This window comes from Pavona decussata, unplaced genomic scaffold (assembly GCF_977016875.1).
Source record: "Pavona decussata unplaced genomic scaffold, jaPavDecu1.1 SCAFFOLD_58, whole genome shotgun sequence".
Taxonomy (NCBI): Eukaryota; Metazoa; Cnidaria; class Anthozoa; order Scleractinia; family Agariciidae; genus Pavona; species Pavona decussata.
Window position 1 is genome coordinate 4,253,596 of NW_028145480.1, and position 26,047 is coordinate 4,279,642.

Consider the following 26,047-nt stretch of genomic DNA (forward strand, 5'->3'; position numbering starts at 1 on the left):
CCCGGAAAGGTTCATTTTTAATTTACTCTTTACGAGCGACGAACTTGACGCAGTTTTCCCGCCAAAATGACACTGGTTCACGCGTGCGCACTCTTTGTCTATTGGAAGACTCGTAGTCGTACTTGCACTCGTACTAGAATCTTAAGGTCTCTATTCGCCGAAAGATTAACCGACGAGCGACGAAGTCGCGAGGCGAGCGAGGACATCGCGAGTAGACTCACTGGACTCCCTCGAAAACGGACCTTGAGAAAGTCTAGCTGACAAGGTAGAGAGACAACAGCAGACTCAAGTCGTAATCCATTGATGCTTTCATAGACAAAATTTATTACACGTCGTAATTTACACATCGGTTACAAACTAATTTAGTTTAATTTATAGATAATAGCAGAACTATAACGAGACATCATGCTTATATTAATATGTTAAATAAAATTTTAACCTAACACCACGGTTGAATGGTTTCTTGGAGGTAGTGTCCAGTCTAGTCTGTCATCGCAATGAAAAGGGTTTGCTGGCAGCGCTGTTAACGTTGGATGCCATGGCAACCGTGCTAAAATAACGATTCATCAAAACGGACTTAAATTGCTCAAAAGTCCTTAAGGAAAGGAACACTTTCTTATCTGGGGACTGTATGGGCAGTTTTTTGACCTACAGATTAACGTGGACATTTTAACTTTGGAGACAGCATTTTGTACTGTTGGCTGCAAAATAACTTACATTTTCCTGTGATATCTGTTCTTTTCACGTTCTTCCAATATCGCTGATGAACTCACAGAAATTGTACATGTAATTGAGACCACTTATCATAAAATACTTTTCTGATGCTAAAAGCGTTTCAAAGATGTTCAAAATCCGTTTGAATCAACTTTGAAACTCATTTGAGACTCGTTTCAGATTGGAACGGACCCTACTTGAGCCAGTTCCTAGTAAAAGCACTTATAATATTCCTAGGGTCAGAGTGAAGAATATCGTTAGCAGTTGAAGACCGTTTGGAAACGTTTAAAACACTTTGTTTTAGTCAACTCGGCATACGGCCTCGTCGTCTAAGTATCAGGACGGCGATATTTCGCACGATTTCGCAGGATAATTGTTTCTTGTAAGTCCTATGGTATGGAGAGTCGCGCATATTCTTACGCAAACATGCACCCAAATCATAACATGAAGCGGCAAGGAACGCTCTTTTTGGTTTGTAAGTTATGACAGTTATGAGTGCGATAAAGCAGCAAATGGCGTAACAATGTCTCAGAACCACAAGTTTCTAATTAAATTGTCTTTCAAGATAAACTTCGGAGAAACACAAGTGATATTTCCGTAAATACCAGCAAACGTCGTGAAGGTTTAAAATGACTCAACTTGAAAAGTGGTTCTAACCGTTACGCCAAACAGATGTATTTACACTGTCACCACAAGCTCAAGCCTCGGGAATCACCTGCATGTAACGCGGATCCTAGTGTCCTCTGGAACTGTACAGATTGGGCGCAGAATAGGGTTTCTAGTGTATCCTCGTTAGTTCTTCGACGACTTTGACCAGGTCTTCAACAGTACACTCTTTCTTCATACCGCTCCCGTCATCAATCTGTTATAACAGAAGTATGCTCAGTACTGAAGAAAGGAAGGACAAGTTTGGGGAAAATGCTATCACTGTTTATAGAATAGTACAGCTAAATGCAGGGGATTACCTCATGGCAGGCCGAGTGGTTAGAGGCGCGGACTCGTGATCCGCAGGTCCCAGGTTCAAGTCCCCTCTCTGCCCACTAGCTGGATTTGTTTCAGGGTAGTACCCTGTTCAAATTACCGGTCACACTTTGTACATATCCAACTAGTAAGCCTCCCTGCCAGATGGGAATTTAAAGGGAGTTCCTGTTCTGTTTGTTTTAAATATTTGTTTGACTACATCGCCCCAAAAGCTTCTAGCTTTAATTCTAATTGTGTATAAATAAATTTCATTTACACACGAACGTAAAAAAAAATAAGTAAATAAATAAGTAAAAACTTAACAAAAGTAAGCAATTTGACAAGAGTGCTTAAAAGTCAAAGAGCCTGTTGGAGAGTTAGCCAAAGTTTTAGCTTTTGTAAATTCTCATGACATTTACAGATTCTAATTCGGTACAAGCGAACGGGAACAAGGAAGGTTAAGCCCCCATTCCTGAATCCTACTGGGCACGATGTGTTGACTTTCCAATTTACAAGGGAAAAGCCCCAGGAACAAGGTTTTGTAGACTTCTTACTTTATTTTTATGGGGGAGAGGACTGAGCGGGTGGAGGCGAAAAACTTTCTTTTGTAGTGTAGGGGTGCATTTTGGCTTTAAAAGTGACGAGGAAGAGCGAACGATGGGATGTACTATTTTGGGTTTAATTTTCCGTCATTTAGGTATTATTTGGGTTTTGAAATTTTGCCCAGTGTGAATATGACAAACGCATTTTTTTTCTTTTGTTTTTCTTTTGGCAGGAGTGGAGGAATAGTACCTTCTGTTTCTTTCTTTCTTTCTTTTTTTTTATTGGGGGTGGGTTCATTCTGATCCACAGGTACTTTCTGGGTATCAAATGACGACTTCAATCGACTCGCTTTTGGATGCCCAGGAGGTTGTGAGCTTCCGGTCAGTGGATAATTCTGAAAACGATTTGTAGCCCTCTGAAAATGACCCGTACTACCTGCAGTTGGTAGACACTGTACTTGCTATCATACTTACTTGTAGTCCAGACGCCACCTCCTCCATCTTTGACCGCGGGAGGTCTAGAAAGCTTTCGATCAGATCTCCGTCCACAAAGCCGATCGCAGGCTCAGTTTTGCGCTCATTGGAAAAGGCGCGCCAAGTGGAGAACAGTTAAGGAAAGTAATATGTCGACCTTTGATAGTTTTTTCACTCAAGACCTGCGGTATAATTTAGAATGGTGGCCGCACAAACGATGTTGCTTGTATAACCGTAGGTGTTTAATGTTTGGCGAAAGTCCAAGGTCATATTGTATTGTCTTTAATTGCACGGATTGCATATAAAGTCTTGATGTACAATACAGATACATACAGTACATGCATACGTATAGTTTTCTATTGTTTTGTTCCCTTCTAAGCGAAGGATGTGCGTGACGAAAGAAAAGAGTAAACAGCAAACGCAAAACTTTTTGCGGTCTTGAAATGTTGGGCACCGTGCAAAGAAACACACGAGATATAAGAGTAAACAGCCTTAACCTTTTAAGCCCTAACAGTGATCAGCACCAAATTTCTCCTTGTAATATCAATGCTTATGCAACCCCTGAGGTCATGGGAATTAAGGATATGATCACCCAAGGTGAATTAAAAAGTATGGAAACAAGATAGGAGAATTTGTTCTTTGATATTAGAGGTTACAGTTCCTCTTTGGCGGGATCCCCTACGTCATATATTATTTCGTTTTTGTGTCCACGGACGTTTGACGAGAATAGACTATTTCCGAGTTGCTTTGAACCTCATTATGATAGCGAGGCTAAGTGCAAACGTTTGTGTTATGAAAATTAGTTTTCATTCATATGCAAACAAAATTAATTTTCATATGAAAAGTTTTGCACATAGCCTCGCTTTCATGGTGAGGTTCACAGCAACTCGGAAATGGCCCATTGATTTTGTCAAAAAAAAAATGGTTTTTGCGCCTTAAACTGAATGGCGACGAACAAAATGTGAATAAATGCCAACTCTGACAAGAATGCAAAGGATATAATCCATGGTCTATCTTGCCGACACTCTTGATCACTTTACTAAGTTTGCCTTGAATTTGAGTTAAGAAGGTGCTTAGTTCTTGAGGTAGCTGCGCTACGATTCCTGTTTGTTTTAAAGAAAAATGAAACAATAAAAGTTATCTCATAGGGAATTGTGTGGCTTTGTGCGAAATGTTTAGGGTGGAATCCATTAATCAGCTTGAAAATTTCGCTTTTAACATTGCAGGTTTTGTACATCTTTCACAAAACATTCAGTTCATACTTGTGTTACAAATTTCACGTAATTATTTCTTCGGTGTAGGACGTTAAAACAAACAATAACAAACAACTGCCCCAAAACGAAGGATGCAATGGATAAGGTCCTGAAGTTAAGAGCTTCTGGTACAAAACTGTCGACTGCAATTCTTTAGACCTTCTTCCCAAGTGGCGTTAAGTTACGCAGAAAAATTCCCATCGCATCGGGTTACTCAGATTTTTTTTCCTCGTAGTATCATGCTCGACATGTATTTTTGTTTATTCCACGACCGACATTATGAATTGCCATCTGTCTTTCTTTATCAAGACACAGGACACTTTCGAAATCCCTTAATTTTTTGTGCTTCAGACTCCCTAACCCTAACAATTATAAAAACATTTTCTCAAGCTGACAAAAATATAAACAATAGTCTTTGCGTCTCTGATGTACAAATGCTAAAGGATAGATAAGACCATCTCTCACCGATTGTCCCATTGACAGTGCCAAACAGAACACAACCTTGAAAAGGTGTCGATGCTTCACCGGGGTGCTCCATGACAAGAGAACCTGACAAATAAAACCAATTATTACCAACTTGTACACCATTGTATCAAAAAGCTGAGATTCTCGCAACGATGGTCACGGCAACGAGGTTGCTAAGAATGGTCGTTGTTTACATTTTAAGCCTCATAAGCAACATTAGCAAAACTCAAATAAAAGAACGATCCTCGCAGTTAGTACGCAACTTAAGCAGTTGCGAAAAAAAAGCCTGAAGAAAAATTCAGGCTTGAACGGGATTCGAACCCATGACCTCTACGATGCCGGTGCAGTACTCTACCAACTGAGCTATCAAGCTAACTGGGAGCTGGTCATATTGTGAGTTCGTAATATACCCGTGAAGGATTAGCTACTAACACATGCGCTGCATAAATCGAAAGAGCTTGCCAAACTAAGTACGCTGCGAAAACTTGCGGGATGTACGTTCATTAATTTTACAGAAATGGGCCAAAAATGACAATGAGGTTGACGCGATTGTATAGTGAATTTTAGTTTCCCGGGTAAGTTCCTACTGAATCAAAGGACCTAATCCCACTAAAATCGCCTCAACCCCGCCTGAATTTGAATCTTATTTCACCCTCAATCACATTTTTAACTCCTTTCGGTTTAGTCTCGTAAAAATCATTTCTATTTTGACCGCTGCATAGCAAGGATGCCCACATTACAAGCTTTGGTTACACGAGTTACAAAAGTTCACAAAGGGAGAACGAAGGAACTGCAGACTTCTTTTTTGTCCCTTAGTAACATACCTCTTACTAACCGATTTTTTTCCCGTTGATTTATGGCCCAAGCGCGAACAAACGAGGACCCGTAACTTACAGTACGGACCGAGAAAAGGAGGTTAGTTATATATTTATTATATCTGTGAGTGCGAGGTTAATCGGGCCCGCGGGAAAGGAAACTAGTTGAAGTTCAAATTTAACGGGCCGTAGAGTAAAATACGGCCCACAAAATTGATCAATTACACCAGGCGTACTAACTGAGAGATACGGGCTATTTTCACACGCCAAGCTTACCATGTCGAAAGACATTCACAAATTCCCCCAGGTGAAACTGGCCAGCCTCCTGTAGATACGACCTGTCATCATCAGCCGCTGAACCACTGTCCTTCTGGCAGGTGAATAGATTGAATGAGTTCTCTGCCCCTAAGAAAGTATCATCATCCAATATCTCCACCGCTGTCATCCAGTTTGGACTGTAATCATGTGCAATCTAAACAAAATGAGGGGGAAAGTCACGCATTTCACAACGACTGAGACGCGAAATACGGTGACACAGCATGTTTGTAGACTGAAGTTTACCTTCTGCTTCGATTCCCATTTATGCAATAAAGAATGATCCCATTCTTATACATGTACGCTGACACCAGGCAATTTACAACCATTTCAATGTTACGTGCACACAGGACTATCCTTCGAAGTGCCATCTTTCGACATGCCATCTAGGTCTAAGTCTTAAATGTGAGCACAACTGGTTTATTTAGCTTGAACTCGACTTTGGGCAATGAAGATGGGTTTATTTATCTTCAGCCTGACATGGGAGAACAGCAAGAAGTCAATCCCAGATGGATAAATTGACGGTTTTAAAATTTAATGCCTTGCGAGCAAAACGGTCGAATTCTACCAGCATGTCAAAAGATGGCAGGTCGAAATATCGTCGCTATTCGCTGCTATGCACGTAATACTGAAAGTGGCTATAATCATTTTGCAGTCTATACCCAGCACTATGAACTGCTACACGATCATAATTCGGGACTCTGGACACAATTCCCCAATCCAGACTCCGGAAGATTTACAAAAACTTTCGAGAGCATTTGAAAAAAATCGAAAGCTCACCTTGAGGGTTGTTAAATTTCCAGAGATATGAAGACTTCGTAAAGACTTCTAAAACCGACCGCAAACTTCCGAAGGCTTCTCTTTACTATTTACAGCTTGTAATCACAGAAAAGCTAGGACCGCGTGCACTAATTAGGAGACCATACCTCTTCCAAGCTTCCTTCCATTGACTTGTAGGCTAACAAGGTCATGGACCTCATCAAATCACCAACCTGGAAAACACGCATCACTGTGAAGTTTTGAAACAGAGAAAAAAAAACATTCGCTACATTTGATCGCTAAATTCAAATGAAAAGGAATGACGAAACCCCAACCCACAAACAAACATCAATGTGTATTCTCTAACAAAAAGAAAAGAAAAATCACTCAGCATTTGATCGCCAATAATGAAAAAAACGCATGTCGGTGTTACCCAACATGGCGGATATCGCGGTTGACAACACACATGCGCAGTGCATGTACCTGTGTCCTTAAAGAACTCCATGTTCACTCACCAGTATGAAATCCCCTTTGGACTTGAGATACAAAGCCAGAATGTTGTTCAAAAAGCTGCACTCCACTCGCAACTCCTTGTCCGCCGTCCATTCATAGATACTGACCTGCACAAACGATACAAATAAACGATACAGATATCGGTATGTTTGATCTGGTTTCACTAACGTTTGGCAAAAAGTTTCGGTTACTTAACTGTTAAAAAGGTCGAAAAAAAAAATATGAGGACGTGTCAGAAGAGAAACTGCTTCAAAGAAAGCCTTCGAAAATCCGTTTTTTTTTCTTTTCAAATGAAACTCCACAGTAAAATGTTTTTCTTAGCCAGTAGTTTTAAACGTAGCTTACTGTGCTGTTGACACCAGCCAAGACTTTCCCATTGAAATCCACAAGTGAGTACACGGCACCTTTCACATCTTTTTCAGCGACTTGAACGAGTTTTCCTGGAATGATCAAGTAAACAGAACAGAGATTAATACGCGATTCACAGCACGACTCGTAAAACCACACAGTGATGCTACACACCAAAAACCTAAAGGGACAAACGTATCACACAACTTTCTGCTGAACAATGGTTCATTTTACACAATTTGCGCGCGTGCTGCAAGAGCGTGATGCCGTCTCATATTTTCGCTCGTTTTACTGAGTGTTTGCACTCTAAGACATGTAAATTGTTTATTAGCTAATAGAGATGTTGCCATGCAGCGAAATATCCCCTTTTTAATATAATTCTTATCAATTGTATTATCGTCTTAGCATATTAGCATTTATCATCACTATCTTAGTTTTTAAAAAACCACTTTTATGTTTTGTCACTTGTAAATAATTTTGGGACTGTTCTTTTGTTAGATATCCTAGCTAAATGTGATGTAGTCAAGTTATCTCATCTTAAATTAAATAAACTTCAACATGCAATAGGCCTTATCACCGTTTTCGACGCCATTTTGACGAGTAGGCAAACAGGCTTGAAATAACAGTGTTTGTATGGAAATCCGATGTCAAATAATTTTCATAAAACATCGCTTCTGAAAAATTCATGAATTGGAAACTTTTGGCACTAGGAAAAGGATTTTGAGAAAAAAATTGGAGGGATGTAGCTGTGCCAGAAAGCGTCCAGCCGTGTTTTAAACTTCCCATACATTTGTCTGTAAAGCGAACCAGTCGTGAACTGCTACTAAAAATAGTTCGCGGGAAAAAAATACAGGGAAATGTATGGAAAGTTCAAAACACGACTGGATGCTCTCTGGCACAGCTACATCGCTCCAATTTTTTCCTTAAAATCCTTTTCCAAGTGCCAAAAGTTTCCAATTCATGAATTTTTCAGAAGCGATGTTTTATGAAAATTATTTGACATCGGATTTCCACACAAACACTGTTATTTCAAGCCTGTTTGCCTACTCGTCAAAATGGCGTCGAAAACAGTGATAAGACCTATGCCTGAAGCGGGATATCAAAACTTCTACCCAAGTTGCACTGGCTAGTTTTACCACAAGGAGGACAAAAGTATTTTTATTTCTTGTACCTTCCAGCAGCTGAAATAATACGAGTCGTCCTGCTTTGGGTTCTGCCTCTTCAGGGAAGACATACGCTGTCCCCACACAGTAGTACGTGTTAGCGGTTCCACTGCTGTACGAGCTGTTTGGATCCCCCGAGAGCGAGCATGATATTAGACTTGTGGCACACTCATGATCCTGAAGATCGTGCGCGTGAGTAACTGCAAGGGGGTCAGGTAAGGAGAACAGTTACGCTACTGACTGAAGCTTCATTAGCCCGCTTGGCAGTACAACAGTTTGCAGAGCGGTAAGTTTAGTACAAGTTTGATATCTGGCTGGCGTTGTTTCATTGGTGTGTTTAACATCGTTTTTTTTTTTTCACTGCTAGAAAGATCATTTGACTTAATATATCAAACATGAGAAAGCGTGTTTCATCAGATATCCAAACACTGAGAAGTAGGTGGAAAAAACGAGGCGCAGCCGAGTTTTTTTTTAAACGACTTCGAGGTGTTTGGATATCTGATGAAACACACTTTCGAGTGTTTGATATGGCTTCTCAAATGATCAACACTTCCTGGAGAAATTCGAGGCTAAAGTTGGCAAAATTTTATGGTGACAAGGAACACATATCCAAACCATGGTCACAGTATTGATTGTCTTTGTTTTCTCTTGATGAGTTATTAATGAGTTTGAGAAGTAATGATACGACTCCATGTATAAATGAAGAGGATGAGATGATGATCACGAAAATATCCTACCGATAATAAATTCTCCAGAATATAATTATTAGTCGGTGGATTGTTAGGGTTTGCTGTTTTAGGCTGTTAACTTAGTGTTCCAAGCTCTCTTTATTTCCTAGCCCAACCAAACGGAAATTCCCACTTATATCAGTATTAACCGACTTCCCCCCATCACCCGAAGATACCCCTCTCCCCCCCCCCCCCCCCGTTTCTTTTCAACTTTACATAAGTCCTGATTTCATATTCAGAATTTAACGATATTACTTTCTTATTCAGTTTGGATTCAGACTCTTGGTTCGAACACAAAAATGGACGGAGGACAGGCTGCATTGTACCATATATTACTGAACATTACCTTCAAACGTGTGCTGATCAACAATCAACAAACTGCTTCTTTCAACCTCATCACCAAACGTGATGCCATCAGCTTGTGCCCTGCTAGAACTTCCGGCGGAAGAACCAGGCATGCCGGAAGACACGCTGGTCGTTATGTTCTGTGCCATGGTGCTTGCGCTCGGGTGGAGGGGTCGGGTGGTATTTGTCGTGGGATCCAGGATCTCAATCCGCATTGAGATCACGCCAAATGTTTGCGTGGATTCCTGGTAGGCAATACGCCTGAGAAACAATGAAAAATGTAAGAAACAGAGAGGATAGAAGTGCGCAGTTCTGAATTTCGAGTTGGTGGGCAAAATCCTAAAGTGTGACCAATCAAATGAAAGCTACTGAGCAGTACTTTTATGTGGTGTTGTTTATTATGTTGTACAAGATAGTTCTAGTTTTAAAGCCTGTGGATAAAAATGAAGGCTATTCAGAAGTACGTCTCTTTGACGCTCAAATAAAGGTGGCTTTAAAGTTTGAGTCTGCGGTCAAAATCCTAAACTATGACCCTTCAAATGAAACCATTCAGGCAGGCAATCTTGGGAAGTTGGGAGAGAAACGCTTAAACGAGTCACACGTCACCTATTTTTCGTATTACTTGAATCTGAGGAAACCCAAAACAATAGTTCAGTTATGTTTAGAATTACTCTAACATTTTTCTGAAACTATAAATAAGCGTCTAAGATTATGGATGGCCAGGATGGAAATGGGTTGTGTTCAGGAAAAAAAAAATCGCTCTAAGGTGTTACGGTTTGTCCTTCCTTTGAAAAATCACTTATTATATTCTTCTTGGTATCAGACCAGGCCGTTCGCAAAGGGAATGCGCCAATTTGAAGGTCTAGTTATATGCCTGTACTTCAAATTTCTTCAGAATAAGGAGTACCATTTTCGGAATATTCAAGTGTGAAACTTTTTGTCCAACAATGCCTTTACAATGACCCGTTCCATTAAGTAGCTGGCCAAGGGCCCGTTTCTTGAAAGTCCCGGTAACTTACCGGGCCCGATAAGTGTCTTTGGTGATAAATGTTTCTCAACAGAGGTCAATTTTTGTCAGTACCATGTCTGTAATCACTGTGTAATCGGCGAAAAAACATTTAAAAATATACTTATCGGGCCAGATAAGTTACCGGGACTTTCGAGAAACGAGCCCCAGTTCCGGCAAACGGAAAGCCCCCTAAGTTTTAATTTCAGCACAGCCTCGATCCAAAAGCTTTAAAAAAATCTCCATAATTTAGCCTATTTAGCTAGTTACCTTGGTGTTTCTCCCAGAGGTACAGTTCGAATATGAAGCTTTTGGATTTCGTCAATTGTTCCTATGGTCAGAGCTCCTTCACTTGCCACAGCAAGACTAGAATACAGGAAAAACCAGCAACAGATAACCAACCAAATCCAAGAAGAGTTTGTAAATAGGAAAATGAAGCATTTTAAACTTGATTAAGGAATAAAACATTGTCAAAAACTGTCTGTCTGTTCCATCGTCAAGGCAATTCTCTATAACATTGGGGAGAGCAGGGATGGTGAAGTGGTGAGTGCACTCGCCTCCCACCAATGTGGCCCGGGTTCGATTCCCCGACCTGGCGTTATATGTGGGTTGAGTTTATGGTGGTTCTCGTCGTTTCTCCAAGAGGTTTTTCTCCGGGTACTCCGGTTTTCCCCTCTCCTCAAACACCAACACTTCTAAATTCCAATTCGATTTGGAAAGTGTCCCCAAATAGTGCTCTGTGCTAAATACATTGACACTTAAATAAAGTGATTTATTTATTTTTACAAATTACGTACTTGGTACACACGTGCAAGCACAGGAAAACAATTGAACATGTTCATTTTCCTTGTGCTTATCCTTACAATGTATGCTTACACTGCGCATAAGTCAAGCGAGAAAGTGGCTCACGTTTACGCAACAACATACAATGTATATGTACAGCTGTATCAGGACCCAGTTATTTCATTCAACTCACGCTAAGCTGACCCAGGATAAGCATTAATAAATAGTATTCTCATTTCTGAATCTATTATGTGACTTCCTGTACAATGGCTTCATCCTTAATGTACATGCACATTTTTGACTTTGGATGCTTTCAAACTATAACGTTAAATAAGCAGTGCATGTAAACGCTCTTCAACTGGAGAACAAGACACCTTGGTTAACTTTTACACCAGGGTTACAGGGCCAGATTACAAAACTGCTCACCTGTCTGGGAAACCCTCCGAGTTCAGAGGACACATGTAATTCACTTCCTGCAGAAAAATGAAAATTATTACAAGATTAAAAAGAGATGAACGGCTTAAGTGGATCTACACTGGTTAAGTACTATAACCATAAAAACAATTTATTACGTACATATCAAGTAAACAAATAAACAAACATGTGTATGTGCATGTACCTTGAGGTTAACGTTGGAGAACACCAATTTGTGGTTACTGGAGTAGATGACGGTGGGTCGATCGGAACAAGCAAACACATTTGTGGTGGATAAAGACTTGAATGTTCTTAGCATGGTGGGCTGGGTACCAAGGGTAACTTTCTTCCTCTCAGATAGGGACCCTACAAATATTGCAAAAATGGACATGCTCTGCTGTAAATAATATTTTGTGAATCCACACAAATGATGATTTGTTTAAAAAAATGATCAGAACTTTGATGAAGGGCTCCAAGTGGAGACTTTCTTGTGCATTGTTTTTTGACATAGACAGATTAAAAATTAAAATTAAAAAACAGAAACAGCCATTATGGAAAATAATAATTTTTGTAACTAACTGCATTTGACATAGAACAAACGCACTCCTAATACAGATTGGGGTCAAGATTGTATAATACGATCGATGTTGATTGAATGAATGGATCTTGGAATGCATATCTGGCATCCCCCACAGAGTTTGCAGGGGCGAATGACATCATAACCAACTTGGCAAAGGAGAGAGAGACTGGTGACATTGAACATACTCGCTAATCTTTGAGTATTAATAGTTGTAATTATGATTATACATGTACCAGTGTTTGGATCCATGGTGAAATAAAACAAGGTTCCATCTCCCAATGCACACAGCAGATAGTGAATGCTCTCAAATGATGTCTTCAAGATGGAACGAGGAATTATTTCTAGAAAAGAAATGAGAAAAGCATTATTTTTGAAAATGCCTTTTGACAACTTTCATCTGTTGGGCAAAAAGAAAAAAAAAATAGGTGATTTCACAGATCAATAATCAGTGCTATTGCATGGCAACAAGTATACAACTGAGTACATGACTAGACGCTGGACAAATTCAAAAGTTAACTCTTACAACTCAGGAGTGTCTGTAAATGTGTCTGTAGTGGTCTGATCATACTGTTGTTACTTTCATTACAGCCCCAATTGAAAGTTTCACATTTATTTAATTCCTGGAATTGCATTTTAAGAATGTATTTTCCAGTAAGAGGTCTTTTTCAAGAAAAAAAAAAAACAGTTAATGTTCAGACCACTGAGAAAACCAAACTTTGCCATTATGATTCGTACAGCTGTACCAAAAAGATCAAACTAAATTAAAATTTATTTGCATCCCTGAAGAACAAAAACAACAAATCTTTTGCAATAACATTTACACTAGTTGGAACTGCAACATAATCTAATTAAAAAAACATGCTGATGCATGTGCTCACTTCAGAGGGGGATGAAAACTAGAGGTGTTTATCTGGAGTATAGCACACACGAAACAATTTTTAAGGCTTTCTAAAAGCCCTTTCCAATATTATTATTTTTCCCTCTTAACTCTTTATTTTATTATTTTTTCTTTACTCTTGATGTTATGTTGATCTTGGTTTCCTCGTTCAAAAATGATTAATAAACTTGCGATGTTCGTCGCTCGCTTTTGCGACTTCATCGCTCAAAGAAGTCCACTTGTGGCAAGTCTATTACTTGTATGTACGTGTGAAACCTTGTTGCACAACTCACCTCCACCAAGCATTTCCACAAAGAGTTGCTCACAGCTTGGTAACTTCAGCACTCTGACAGAGATATCAGTCCACAGTCCTACAGCAACCAGGTCTGCTCTTGTGTTGGACTCATCTAATGAAATCAAATTACAGTGTAAGGTAATTATTTACAGCCATTTTCAGTGCCATTGCATGCATACAGTGTAGTACAGCGTAGCTAGTCAAAGGGAATACCGATTGCATGTATCTTTTCACATGTTATCTTTCAACATGCTATGTAAACAGCTGAAAGACTGTTTAAACTATCAAGTTGAACATTTTGTAGTTATGGACAAAAGCAATGACAAATAAACTAATACTGCTGACTTCAAATGGCTGAAGAGAGGTGTTAACCTTGCACAGCTCCCAATTTATGGAAAATTTTAAACGATTTGATTGCATTTGACTGGCCCTCATCTGTGACTTCCAGTAGAGTTTGCTGCTTTGTGAACTTAGGAGTTCTGAAAATTACAAAATACACCCAGGCAAGTATGCCTTTCAAACTGAAATAAAAGGTAACAATAAAAACAAAACAATCAAGTCCCTTACAAGTTGGTGTGATATCCAAACAAGCCACCTCGTGTTCAAGAGTGGTTTGACTGAAAAAGATAAAAGTAAGGTTATTCAGTCCAACAAACAAGATTACATACAGTAATTTGCAGTTTGAATGTGAGCTTAAATTAGGTCATTTTTCAACACCTATGTATTCTAAAAGAACTAGCAGTTCAAATCAAATGTTTTGACACTATTGGCATGCCTACTGTAATCCTTGTCTGTGTGTGTTTGTGTGTTCATAATTAAATGCTTATATTTTCCACCACGTTAATTTTTTTAATGTCTCTTTTATGTTAAATCATAAGTTAATTCAATTACATGTACCCTCTGTTTCTTGCTAAACAAGGACTAATTAATTAAATGAGGAAAACAAAAATGTTGAATATTTTTAATAACATTTGAATATTTTATGCAAGTTTCAATAATTATTATCTTCTATGATTATTTTCTCTTGCAGTGTACAGTACGTAGAGTAGTATAATGTTTTTTCGTTTTGTATATACATGTACTAAGTATTGTTTTAATAAAACCATTAATAACAAAAAAAAAATGAAAATAAAAAAAAAGAATGTGAGCTTCATGTAAATGTTTCTAAATGTATTACATTTTGGAAATAACAAAAAATACAAGACATGTATGACTATTTCAGTTACCTGGTGAGGTTAATTTCCCCAACAAGGATCTCCAGATAGTACAACTCACAGCCCACAGCAACAACAAGCTGTTCAGAGTTGCAAGCACAGACACTAATGTTTTTACCAGTAGGATGTCGCCATTCACTTTGAAACAAAATGTAGCAATGGGGTGTTAGTTAATACGTAATGCGTAGCAGTGGCCCAGACATCATTATGAAACAAATCTTCCCTAAATTAAATAATTATTTTGGTACAAAAATAAATTTGCTATTCCAAGAGCACAATTTTGGACACTCCAAAACACATTAACAAAAAGTCATACATGTATGTTTTAATTCTTCATAGCTTATGGACTGTATAAAGTTCCTATATACACAACATTTTCTATGCAATCATGAAGTTGTACAAATTTCTTTAATTTTCTTCTTCCCCTACCTTGATTAGCCAGCTATATGCGGGTGGAAGAATTTTTGTATAAATTTACCAAGTGTGTTGCAATAAAGCTTTGTTACTGTTGTAAATACAGGTAGCACAGAGAGCAAACCTTACAACGGAATGTTTAAACAATGATGTAAAATTAACAGTGTACATGTATTACTTCGCAGTTAAACTGTGAACAGTTCCTAACTTTTCAGTGCAATAAAGTTTGATACTGCAAAAACCACCATTAAGTGAATATTAAATAAATGTAAAAAGAAACTTATAACATGACAACATTTTTGTCAAACTCACCTCACAAGCTGCCTTGTCTCACAACTCACCAGACGCACAGACGATGTGGTAACCTGCATATGACAAAAGGACTGGTAGTTTTATTTCTTGAAATCAAAACTACAGGTAACGTATTAAACTGTTTATAAACTTTAATTTCTGATACCTGAATGATTTGATCTCCAGTCACATTTCCACAAAAGTATGTCTGTTGATTGTCATCAAAACCAGGAATTTCCGTCTCTTCAACTTCTTCGCCAGTAAGAGCCAAAATTCTGAATTATAATGAATTAAAAGCAGATAGTACGTTTAATTTACTGTGTTGACTTCAGCTCCTCCTAAACCCCTCGCTCAAAACAATTATACAAACCAAGTACAGAATGTAAGCCAAAAAGAAAATAACCCAAGACAATCATTGTTATCGACTTTATAAACAATCATCATCATCAGTGCCATCATCATCATCAGCATCACCATCATCAATAAATTATTTGTTTTATTTATACACGTACAACATCTAAGAGCTAATGGCTCATTCATAATATGCATATGTGTCAAATAAATATTAATAATAACATTGATATAAATTATTACAAGTTATAAATACTTGGTCTAGTTTCAAAAGTCCTCACACCTGCTCTGCCCAACAAATGAAAGAAGTAATGCATCATCAAAGTTCTTTGCAGTCTTTCTTAATCGTAAAGGCCAGATGCCTAAGGAGAAGTAAAATTATAATGTAAAAATATCACTCAACAAATAAATTATAAATTTTAATATAGACATGCTCATACATTACTATACAAACAATCAACTGGGCAATTACACATGTATCTGTTGTAGGTTAAAATGAATCCAGGTTAAAATGATTTCAACCTAGGTTGATTTGTATTTTAAAGAATCCCTAAAAGGAAAGTTATTTGGAATGATATACTTAAAACTGGAGACTCCTATATTGAAGTGGAAACGATAATTGACCAAAATAATGAAAAACTGATCATCCATGTCCTTCTCTTTGCTAGTTTAATCTGATTCTCCTTTTCCTTCTTCATCTCTTTTCTATTGTAATATAAATGATAATAAAAAAATTACGTATAATTTACTTAGGTTTTGTTGCATAGCCTTATCTAAATCTGCATTAGTATGTAAAGTTAAGTTTTTCCGTTTTCCAGCATGTTTGTAATTTATTGTAAATTATTTTTTTCCCATTACGTTCTCGTGCTCGTCTTGTCCCGCCTCGACTAGCTTTGTGGCTATTTGCGGGACCAGCCCCTTATATCATCTGAAGTTGTTGTTGTTGTTGTTGTATTTCCTTTGTTAAGGTTGGGTAATTTACATCTGAGACAAAGGAAAATACAAATCAACCTGGATTGAAATCATTTTAAACTGGGATTCATTTTAACCTACAACATATACTGTACACACACAGCATACATGTTGTTACTGCCACAGAACACAAGCAAAGTTCATAAATTTCAATTTGCTGAGACTAATAATATTGTGAAACACTTGGTACAGGAACTCTCTCCAAGGTGGAATGCCCTTGGGACCAGTTCTAGCTATCTGCCTTACACTGGAGAGATCAGAGAAGAGTTCAGTGTACATTGCATTGGCGTCGTCACAGTTTTAAAAAACATCAATATTTTTGTGTGTCCAGACACTTCTTATTCTAAGCAGAACTTCAGCTACAGTTGTATAGTCCTACCCACACACAAACACAACACTACATTTTATGATTTTTAATCTCTGAAAACTTGAAACCACTACTTACCCATAATCCCCACCAGGTCTGATATAGTAGCGTGTTCGTGAATACCAATTCCATTCCTTATAATTCTCAATGATCCTTCCTTGAGTGCACCCGAGCATGTCACCAGCTATTTGTAATGAAACAAAAAACAAATTCATAAAGTCTTGATATATGTGTACAGCCTGGTTCACACTTCTAGTGACCCAACAACATAGTAAATATAAAGTAGTTTGCATGTTGATTATAAAAACAATGCAATGTGACCAGTTCCTCTATTCCTCAGTTGTTTCATTCTGAGTTTTCAACAATCCCATTCATATTTTCGTCCTGTATTAAGGTCACAGCTCTTCTATCCCCAGTGTCCCATCTTGTGCAGTATTGTACTCAACCAGAAGTGAAATTTGACACTTTTATACACCTCAAGGGGAAGAAAAATTAGTAAGGAATTTTCTTTCGATCTTCATACGAGAACAATATGAAGATTTGATCAAGGAAATTAAAAATAATTCTGTCATACTGTATACACTTTAATTGTTAGCTAAGCTGGAAAACTGAATAAAAAATAATAATTATTGTATTTTTATACATTATACATGTGTACATGTATAATCATATCCTTGGCTAAAACAGATTACCTGCCCTTGGCCTTGCCTTTCCAAGTCCACCACCACCATGTCAACTATAGGCCCAAGATTGGTGAAAGTTTCCATGACATGAACATGTGAGCCATCCTCATTTGTCTCAGTATTGAGCTGCAAAACCATTACAAAATAATATTGAGCCATTGTCATACACTGTAGCTACATATGTACTGTATCATTAATGTCAAAAGTACCAATAAAGAGCACAGAGCTATCATAATGTGCTACATGTAAATGAGCCACTGGAAAAATCAAACTGGTATTTGGAAACATTCATTTTATTTGGTTCACGAGAAGAGGAAAAAAATGGGGCATCCAGAGAAAAGCCTATGAGAGCAGGGATAATCAGCTTTTGTATTTGATTTGTTTCCTTTCGCTACCTATTTAATATTCAATCTATTAAATTCTAGAAAATTAATACCCTATATAGTAACAGAAAAAAATTCTTATTAGTGACTCAAACAATTAACAAACAAACAATAACATCGTAAATAGATCAACTGTAATTTAATTTGATTTAATAAGTGTAATTGTATTGTAATATATGTATTGTTAGTAAGTAGTGTAAGTTAATGTAGAGTAAGCATGGTGTACAAAGTAAGTATAGTGTAAGCACATGCAAGTATGTATGACTTTATAGTGTTATAAGCAGTGTAAATTTAAATAAAAATAATAATGAAAAAATGGATAATAATCAGCAGCATACTGAGCCAACATACATGTACATGTATGATGCCAAGTCTGGGAAAGCACCATCCCTCACTTCTCTTTGAACAATCATGGTTTCACTTATCAAGGGTGTGCTATAGACAGCATCAAGTCTAACTTATGTCCACACTATTAACTTTATTGTTCATGAATATACATTTAGGATATCATTAGAGTTCACCTTTGGTAAAGATCCTTTAAGCAAAAAAAAAAAAAAAATACATGGGAACCATGATTACTCAAAATTTGAATAAACACATTTTCTGAAACAATGGGCACTGAATAAATGCTAGGTTCAATTCTAATAAATTATTGTCGCCGCGGGTTTTGTACAGTGTACCTTGACAAGCTGTGAGTCTCCAAGTGCCGATCCAATAAACACAACTCCATTGTCCAAGTATGTAAGGCAGTGGGCTATTGAAGTCTGAAATGAAAAAAAAAAAATAAGAAAAGAAAAGAAAAACTGTGCAATGTGTTCATTGATTGCTGGTAAATGTACATTTTGTACACATACATGCACTATAGGGTGAGACCATACCTCCCCAAGAAGTTCTAGTTTGAGGTCCTTTACTTCAATGTTACCATCCATTAGCTCCTGTTTCTCCAGAAGAAGCATGAACAGCCGGCCATTCATATCACCCAACAGATAACGAGAGCCATTAGCATCAATTTTACCATAACAAGTAATGGTACTTTGCTGTCAAACAAAATACATTTAATCAATCAGTCAGCTGGTTAGTCAGTAAGTCAGTCATTCGACCAATAATGCACTGACAGAAGAAAAAATAGAAGACCCAAAGATTAAATAATAATAAAAATTTTCTTTAGCCATTCAGCAGTTTCACCTCATCCGTTCAAAAATTTTCCTTTAGCCATTCAACTGTTCGACTTCAACCGTTCACAAATTTTCTGAAGCCGTTCACAGTATCCATTTAAACAGCTTGTCTATCGGTTTGTCATCCTTTCACATGCCGTGTGTTCAACTGTTTGAGCGGATACCGTGAGGAATGTTTTCGCATGAGAGGTCACAATTATTATTGGAAGGGGAGTGTTTGGTTACAGCGCTTGTGCAATTCCACAGGATTTGATAATTTGGACAACTAAATTTGTCTAGAGTATTACTTGCAGGAGTGTTTTCAACCAAATAATTATTACTATTAGTAATAAGTTACATGTAATAATAACTCATCCTATCACACTTGGACCAAAACAAAAATGAGATTAATACACATATTAAAATTTTTATAATAATTTTAACTATTAACATAAAATACAATTATTCACCTTAAGAGCAGGAGGAGCAATAGCATGGTAGTTTTCTCCCAGTTTGTGGTAGGTTATTGATTCCTGTCCAATGATAAGAGCTCCACCAAGTGGTTCTGGAACTAAACATTCAAAATTTTTTATCGTTATCCAGTATTCCACACATGTACATCCGCACATGCACGAAATGTTTAACAAAGAAAAATTGATATTTCTGAGATGAAATAGAGTTGTGTACATCAGGGTCCGAAATTAACTTTTTTAAGCAGGCGCCAAGTGGCGACTGAAATTTTTTTTTCAGTCGCCATATGGAAAAATGTGGTCGCCAAAAAGCAGAAAAAAAAGTGTCAATAAAATTTTTCCTTCGCAGCGAAATGCAAACCAAAATTTTTGGTTGCCAGATGGAAAATTCTGGTCGCCAATTTTTCTTTTAAGAATCAGAACGAAGAGAAGGCGTTTGGGGCCGCAATGGCGATTTACACTGAAAAACCGCGACAAACGAATCGAATGCTGGCTATATACGCAGTTTCATAAGACTGCTAAATGTTTTAAGTCAACTTAATACCTTCTCTTGTCTCTACCTTTTGGAGAAGAAATATACCCGATTTAAAAAAACTGCCGGTTGGTTCTTTGCTCTATGTTCAAAACCGTAAACGATCTCTCCTTTCGCGTTCTGTCAAGACGATCGACGGATCGCCATGTTGTTCGCACCAGGCCACAACCGTGCAGCATTTCTCGTTTAAAAAACAAGGCGGCGAAGCTTCACACTGCTCGAGCTGTGAAGCGTTGTGATAGATTTATAATAACAGGAAAATCGGTTTTATACTTCAAAAGCAGTGGAAAGGTAAAAAGTAAGTGACCAATTGGCGGGCGGCTTTGAATTTTATTTTTATCGATTTGGCTGAAAATCAAAGTTATTGTTTGTATAATGATCGTGGCAATTTAGTATTTAATAGTTAATCGCCCGCTGGCGACTAGTTGTAAAATTCTGGTCGCCAGTGCAAAATTTTTAGTCGCATTGGCGACCAGGAAGGCGCAATTTCGGACCCTGTACATTATATTATTAATTTCTTGGAAGATTAATATGAAATCGTAAACATTTTTGAAAGCTTTAATGAGAGCTGGGTAATTACAGACACTTAAACCTGATTCACACTTTTGTCTAGTGAAACTGTAACAACACTGTCAAGCAAATGCAAAATTTATGACACTTCACAACAACGCTGAATGTCACCAGACAAGTGTGATCTACATGTCTTAAAGCAACAAACAATAATAACAGGAAGATACAGTACCTGTACATAAGGATAAAGCTAATCTATGTACAGTGTATTAATGTAAATTGTTTACATGTTATTACTGCATGTTATCATGTTGCAAGTCTAAGCCAACCTTTAAAATGTATGTGGTGACAGAACTGTCACTACATGTAAATGCACCTTTCAATAAAACTTGAATGCAGACCACCAAACCCAACAACCACCAGTAGTCAGACTATGACATCTGTGTACACAGGGATGGTAAAGTAGCTTTGGCATCAATAGGATGGGGAAGGGAGGGGTGAGGATTAAGGAACAGAGGCTAGCTAGGACTATCAATAATGATGTTAAATGATGATCACCAATTGACAACATACATGAATTGGACCAATAGTAGAACTGGATTCTACCCTCAACACGTATATTAGATCAAAACTTTATGAGAATCCTGAAAAAGAATGTTATGATTAGAAAAGTAAATCGGTTATACCTGCAATGACCCTTGATGCCTCAACCTCCACATTGTCTTGTTTCCAAGGGCATTTATTAAACTCCTTTTCTCGCATAGCAATTTCGTATGATTTGACGTGGCGCCCATGTGGATCCTGATGAAACAGAGAAAGCTTAGGACCACAGAAACAATACACTCATTCAAAAAGTGATTATTTTACAATAATTTGACTTTAATGTTATTGCTGCGTGAATGGTATATACATGTACACAAAGTCATTTATCACCAAAGCACCAAAGTAATATGTGTGAAGGTTTACATACATTGTGCTTTAAATTAACTTGTCCTTGTTTTAAAAGTTTTAAACTCTCTTTACCTTCCTGTCTAAGACCATTAACATAAAATTTTTGGAGCAAAGGGAAATAAAACTCCAACTTGTTCAATAAATTAATTATCGTATTTAACAGATATAAACCAAAGGATGTACAGAACTACTCAAATGTATTGTAAAGTAGACAGTCCCTCTCAACTTGATCCTCACTTCTCGAGACTCGCCTCTTAATTCTCAAAAATTTCAAGAGTCAAGGCTTGAGTTGAGTTTCAAAACTTTCAAGACAAGTCTTTCGAGTTTCAAGTCAAGAATTTACTGAGCTTGTCGTTTGAGTGATCTCTTGAAAAATAAGTCGGATAGATGGAACAAGTTCCAAGCACCAAAGTCAGTGAAATTATTCCATAAAATAATGAACAAATTATTAATAAAAACAGATTTAAAACAAAATATGTACATGCGCCTTCTATCATCATCAACAACAGCAGCAACCACAACAATTCAAGATTTTCAGGGAACAAAAGGCTTTTCAACCAAGGACAGTACATTACACTTGCCATGTGTAACAAAGAAGTGTGTAACTGCATTGTACTAGTAGTTTAAAATTATTTAGCTCATACATGTAGATGTCTATACCTGGTAAATGAACACAATTGTAGGGACCTGACATCCATGAAGGAAAGCAATGTCGATCACGTGTAACTCTTCAAGCCTGAACATATGAAACAATGGCAAACAACAAGGGTGAGTTTAAAAACATGGGGGAAATCGAGACCACTGCTTTGGGAATTCCCATGCGATTGAGCAATAACTGGGGGAAATTGGGACAACACAAGAAAAGGATAAAATTAATAGACTATTACAGCCGAACATGCAATTTACACTCAACAATAATAATTATTTTCTGCCACCATCACAAACAAGGAGTTCCTCTTTCAATCCTTGGATTGCCAAATCAGATGAAAACATAAACAGCTTAGTTTCTGTATTCATGATCATTTTTTTACACTCCAGCAATTAATTTTTTAAATTTTAATTTTATTATCACTTTTTTCTTATCACAAAAATAAATACAGTACATCCTTGGGGAAATGTGAAGATACATGCAATCTTGATCTGACCTGATGTTGAAGGCCTTGAGTTCTTTATTAGAGTCCAGTTCCAAAGGAATCACTTTAAAGAGACCATCATACAGTCGCAGGCCAATCATGCGGCATTGTGGATCAATGATGCCAATCAAGCCAGTGTCAGAAGGTCTGCCAATACGATCCTTACGAAAAAACAAAAGACATTGCATGAAATTAGTTATCAACAGTTTCACTGATCAAAGAAGGTACCGTGCAGCTCAGAAATAAGCGAACATTGCATGCGTGCACCATACGCAATACGCGTATGCGTATGTTGTCATACGCGTATGTCCTGCCTTTGTTATTCATTGCCATACCTTTGCTTTATGTGGCATCGTCTTGCACAACAAAAGAAACGGTAAAGTAAAAACGACAGCCTGCAGCACGAAATTCGAATAATATGAAAACGCGAATGACGACAGGGCTATAATAGAATGTCTTTAGAACCGCCCTTCGACAAACTCGAATGACATAAACATGACTGAAACAAGGTGTCATATTTCGAAGCTTGCTCGCTTCGCAAACCCAACGATAAAAATCCTTATTACCGACATGCTCTTTTTTTGTCAATCTAATTCTTCAAGAAAAGAAAGATAGTTTATCTGGGCTAAGTAAATTTTAATAATTCACTGATAATTAGGGATTCCAGTCAGTTTTACGTTGCTTTCTTTGGCCTTCACACCCCCGCCTGTATCAAAATTGCTGTCTTTTGAGTAAAACAATAATTATACCAAAAACAAGGTCACATCAAACATACTGATGGTTAATTTACACATGTACCGATTTATCGACTCAATTAGAAGGTTCAATTGAATGGGCCATAATACACTGTTGGCGCAGCAAGGTACAAATCTGCCTAATTCAAAACATCTGTACTACTGCCAGAAATGTTTAATAATTATTATTGTCATCTGCTCACTCATTTCATTTGTCAAATTGGGCCAAATCGGCATGATTAACTGGCACACGCAAGTTAGCTCTAAGCTGTAATAGGTTGTTAAGAGTTAACAGTCCTGACAATCATCATCTCTTCACAGAATAACGATAATCAAACTCAAGACTACCAAATGAAAATTGTGCAACTACATTAGTAAAATAATGTCACCCAAGAAGAGTATAATTATCTAATGTGAAGGAAACCACAAAATATTAATACCTGAACATCTCCACAGGCCCTTGTAACAATGTCGCCAGTCTCAGGCTTGTAACTAAGTATGAATACTCTGTACCGTGCTGTTAGAATGAAAAGAAGGTCTTGTGGCTCATTCTGAAAACAAAAAGAAACCATGAACTCATAAGTGAATTTGAGGCAACAGACTACTGTCTGTTGTAAACCATACAACTGTACATTATATTTCTCATGTGTACAATCATATAAAAAGTCATTGCTTTGCTTGTTGAAAAGAATGCTTTATTTATTTATTTATATTTTATTTTCATTTTTATGGATGCCTAGTATAACTACATGTAGAGTACTGTTCTGACGTCCATAATAAAAGCACTAAAAAATCAAGGATTACAGTATATTTTGCTTCCAAATAGAACAAGGGCATCCAGGTTTCCTGTGGATGCCCACTTTTTGAAAAAAAAAATAAGGGAGAAAACACCTACAGTAATCTTTTAATAATGTCTCTTCGATGCCCAATGTTCAGTTTCTAGTTAAAAGCCTGGATGCAGGCTTCATAATAATTACTACATAGGGTATTTGAGCTGACGTTTTATGATAGGCCTGGTCAGAATTAGCCATCTCCACCCACCTACAGCTGTAGTCACAATTTGAGGTGAGTAAAAAGTGACGAATGCCAGTAAAATAATATTGCATGTCCAATAGTTCAACATGAGTAGAAAATTGCCAAATGGGAATTTTTTCTGCTTATTTTAAGCTGAGCTACAAAGAAAGTCCAGAACAACTTACTCAGATTTCTAGCAGTGATAATAACAAAGATAGTTTACAAAACCATTACACATGTAATCTTGTCTTCCATTGCAAATCTTGGGTGTACTACATTGTAGCATCCAATGCTTTATCTCCTCTACATGTATACTGGAGTTTCAAAAACTTAAACAGTCTCTATTTTGTAATGCCCTGAACTTGCAGAGATTCCAAACAACAAGGAGAAATTCCTCTCAAATTACAAGGCACTTATAACAACGTTACACATAATTACATACAAATACTTGGGACCTAAGTGTAACCTTCAGTGGAGGCAAAAGATATTTGAGACGTTGGGTGCAAGTATTGTTAAGGGTGATTTAATAGGAGCATGTAAAACTTGCTCAGTAACAACTGTCATTTGTGACTTGTCTACGTAGCACCACATCAAGCAAGATATTGTGTAGAACACTTTTCTTATTGGCATTCAACATTGCCTCAACCTACAGTGTACATATATTATTGTGACAGTCCTGATCACAGGGTCACAGAATGTTTTTATACGTGTCATAAATGACAATTAATCATAATGAAGTTGTTGGTGTGATTTAACAAAACAACTGTTTGCATCGCAGGCTTGTCGTCAGCATTTGCATACAAAAAGCTGTACTGAGTAATTTGGCCTTTGTAAGGCCTCCTTCAATTTTCTATCATAGTCAGCAAATTGTACATGTATGTACATGTACATGCACTCATGATGTGGATCTAGTTTTTGAGTCTGGGATCAATCCCCAATCAAATGCAAGCCATTAAACATAATTTTAACAGTCTCCGTTGGTATTTAATTCCTTTAAGCTCAAATATCATGTGAAATAAAGGGTTTTTTTTATTGAACTCTTGAACACAGATAAGTGTTCTAGGCCGGCATGCATGGTGACAGGATTATGATGAGGGCATGCACGCAAGGAAACTAAAGATGTCTGCCCAACCAAACGGCATTGCAGAGCAAACATAAAAACAATCAACAATGCTTTGAAAGAACTAATCAAAACCGTTAAACTCACCGGAGGTCTGAAGAGTTCCATAACAGAAATCCGTCCATATATTCCGATATCAAGATGAGGTCTAAGTCCCTCCGGGGTGACAACATGGATTTCCAAGCGAGTGTTCTTAGCAATGATCAAATTTAGGTCGTCAGCAGCCGTGAAATTGCCAACCACTGCTGCATTCACGGCCGTTGGCTTGTGTGCTGTCACTACGTAATTGTGGGCCATGTTTTACCAGGAAAATTTGGCAAAACACAGAACTCTTGTACCTCGGCAAAGAGTGGCCCCACTTGAAAAACCGCGAAAAAGAGAGTGCGGAATATGCAGTTTGGCAGC

General features: G+C 37.5%; 1 protein-coding gene across 1 annotated transcript; it reads right to left on the reverse strand.

The window, feature by feature from the left end:
* Window positions 1-296: 296 nt before the first annotated feature.
* Window positions 297-26,021, reverse strand: LOC146479786 (DNA damage-binding protein 1-like). The gene is made up of 30 exons (XM_085110641.1): window positions 25,730-26,021; window positions 23,949-24,059; window positions 22,787-22,935; window positions 22,302-22,377; window positions 21,377-21,491; window positions 19,649-19,749; window positions 18,903-19,061; window positions 18,705-18,788; window positions 17,651-17,767; window positions 17,037-17,142; window positions 15,903-15,981; window positions 15,435-15,543; window positions 15,290-15,342; window positions 14,576-14,701; window positions 13,917-13,966; window positions 13,348-13,461; window positions 12,411-12,518; window positions 11,803-11,963; window positions 11,610-11,656; window positions 10,671-10,766; window positions 9,396-9,655; window positions 8,330-8,521; window positions 7,156-7,250; window positions 6,813-6,917; window positions 6,465-6,530; window positions 5,500-5,695; window positions 4,409-4,492; window positions 3,691-3,793; window positions 2,691-2,814; window positions 297-1,576 (listed from the first exon to the last, which is right to left on the reverse strand). Exons 1-30 carry the CDS (start codon window positions 25,937-25,939, stop codon window positions 1,493-1,495), a joined length of 3,480 nt encoding a protein of 1,159 aa, XP_084966767.1. The 5' UTR covers window positions 25,940-26,021; the 3' UTR covers window positions 297-1,492.
* Window positions 26,022-26,047: the final 26 nt, after the last annotated feature.

What these genes read in the sequence shown, in the direction of transcription:
- LOC146479786 (XM_085110641.1), bottom strand. Translation starts at nt 25,939, where the DNA reads ATGGCCCACAATTACGTAGTGACAGCACACAAGCCAACGGCCGTGAAT. An exon ending in GGGGAAATTAACCTCACCAG is followed by an intron (nt 13,967 to 14,575) that starts GTAACTGAAATA and finishes TATCTTTTTCAG; the next exon opens with TCAAACCACTCTTGAACACG. An exon ending in CCTCTGGGAGAAACACCAAG is followed by an intron (nt 9,656 to 10,670) that starts GTAACTAGCTAA and finishes ATTGTTTCTCAG; the next exon opens with GCGTATTGCCTACCAGGAAT.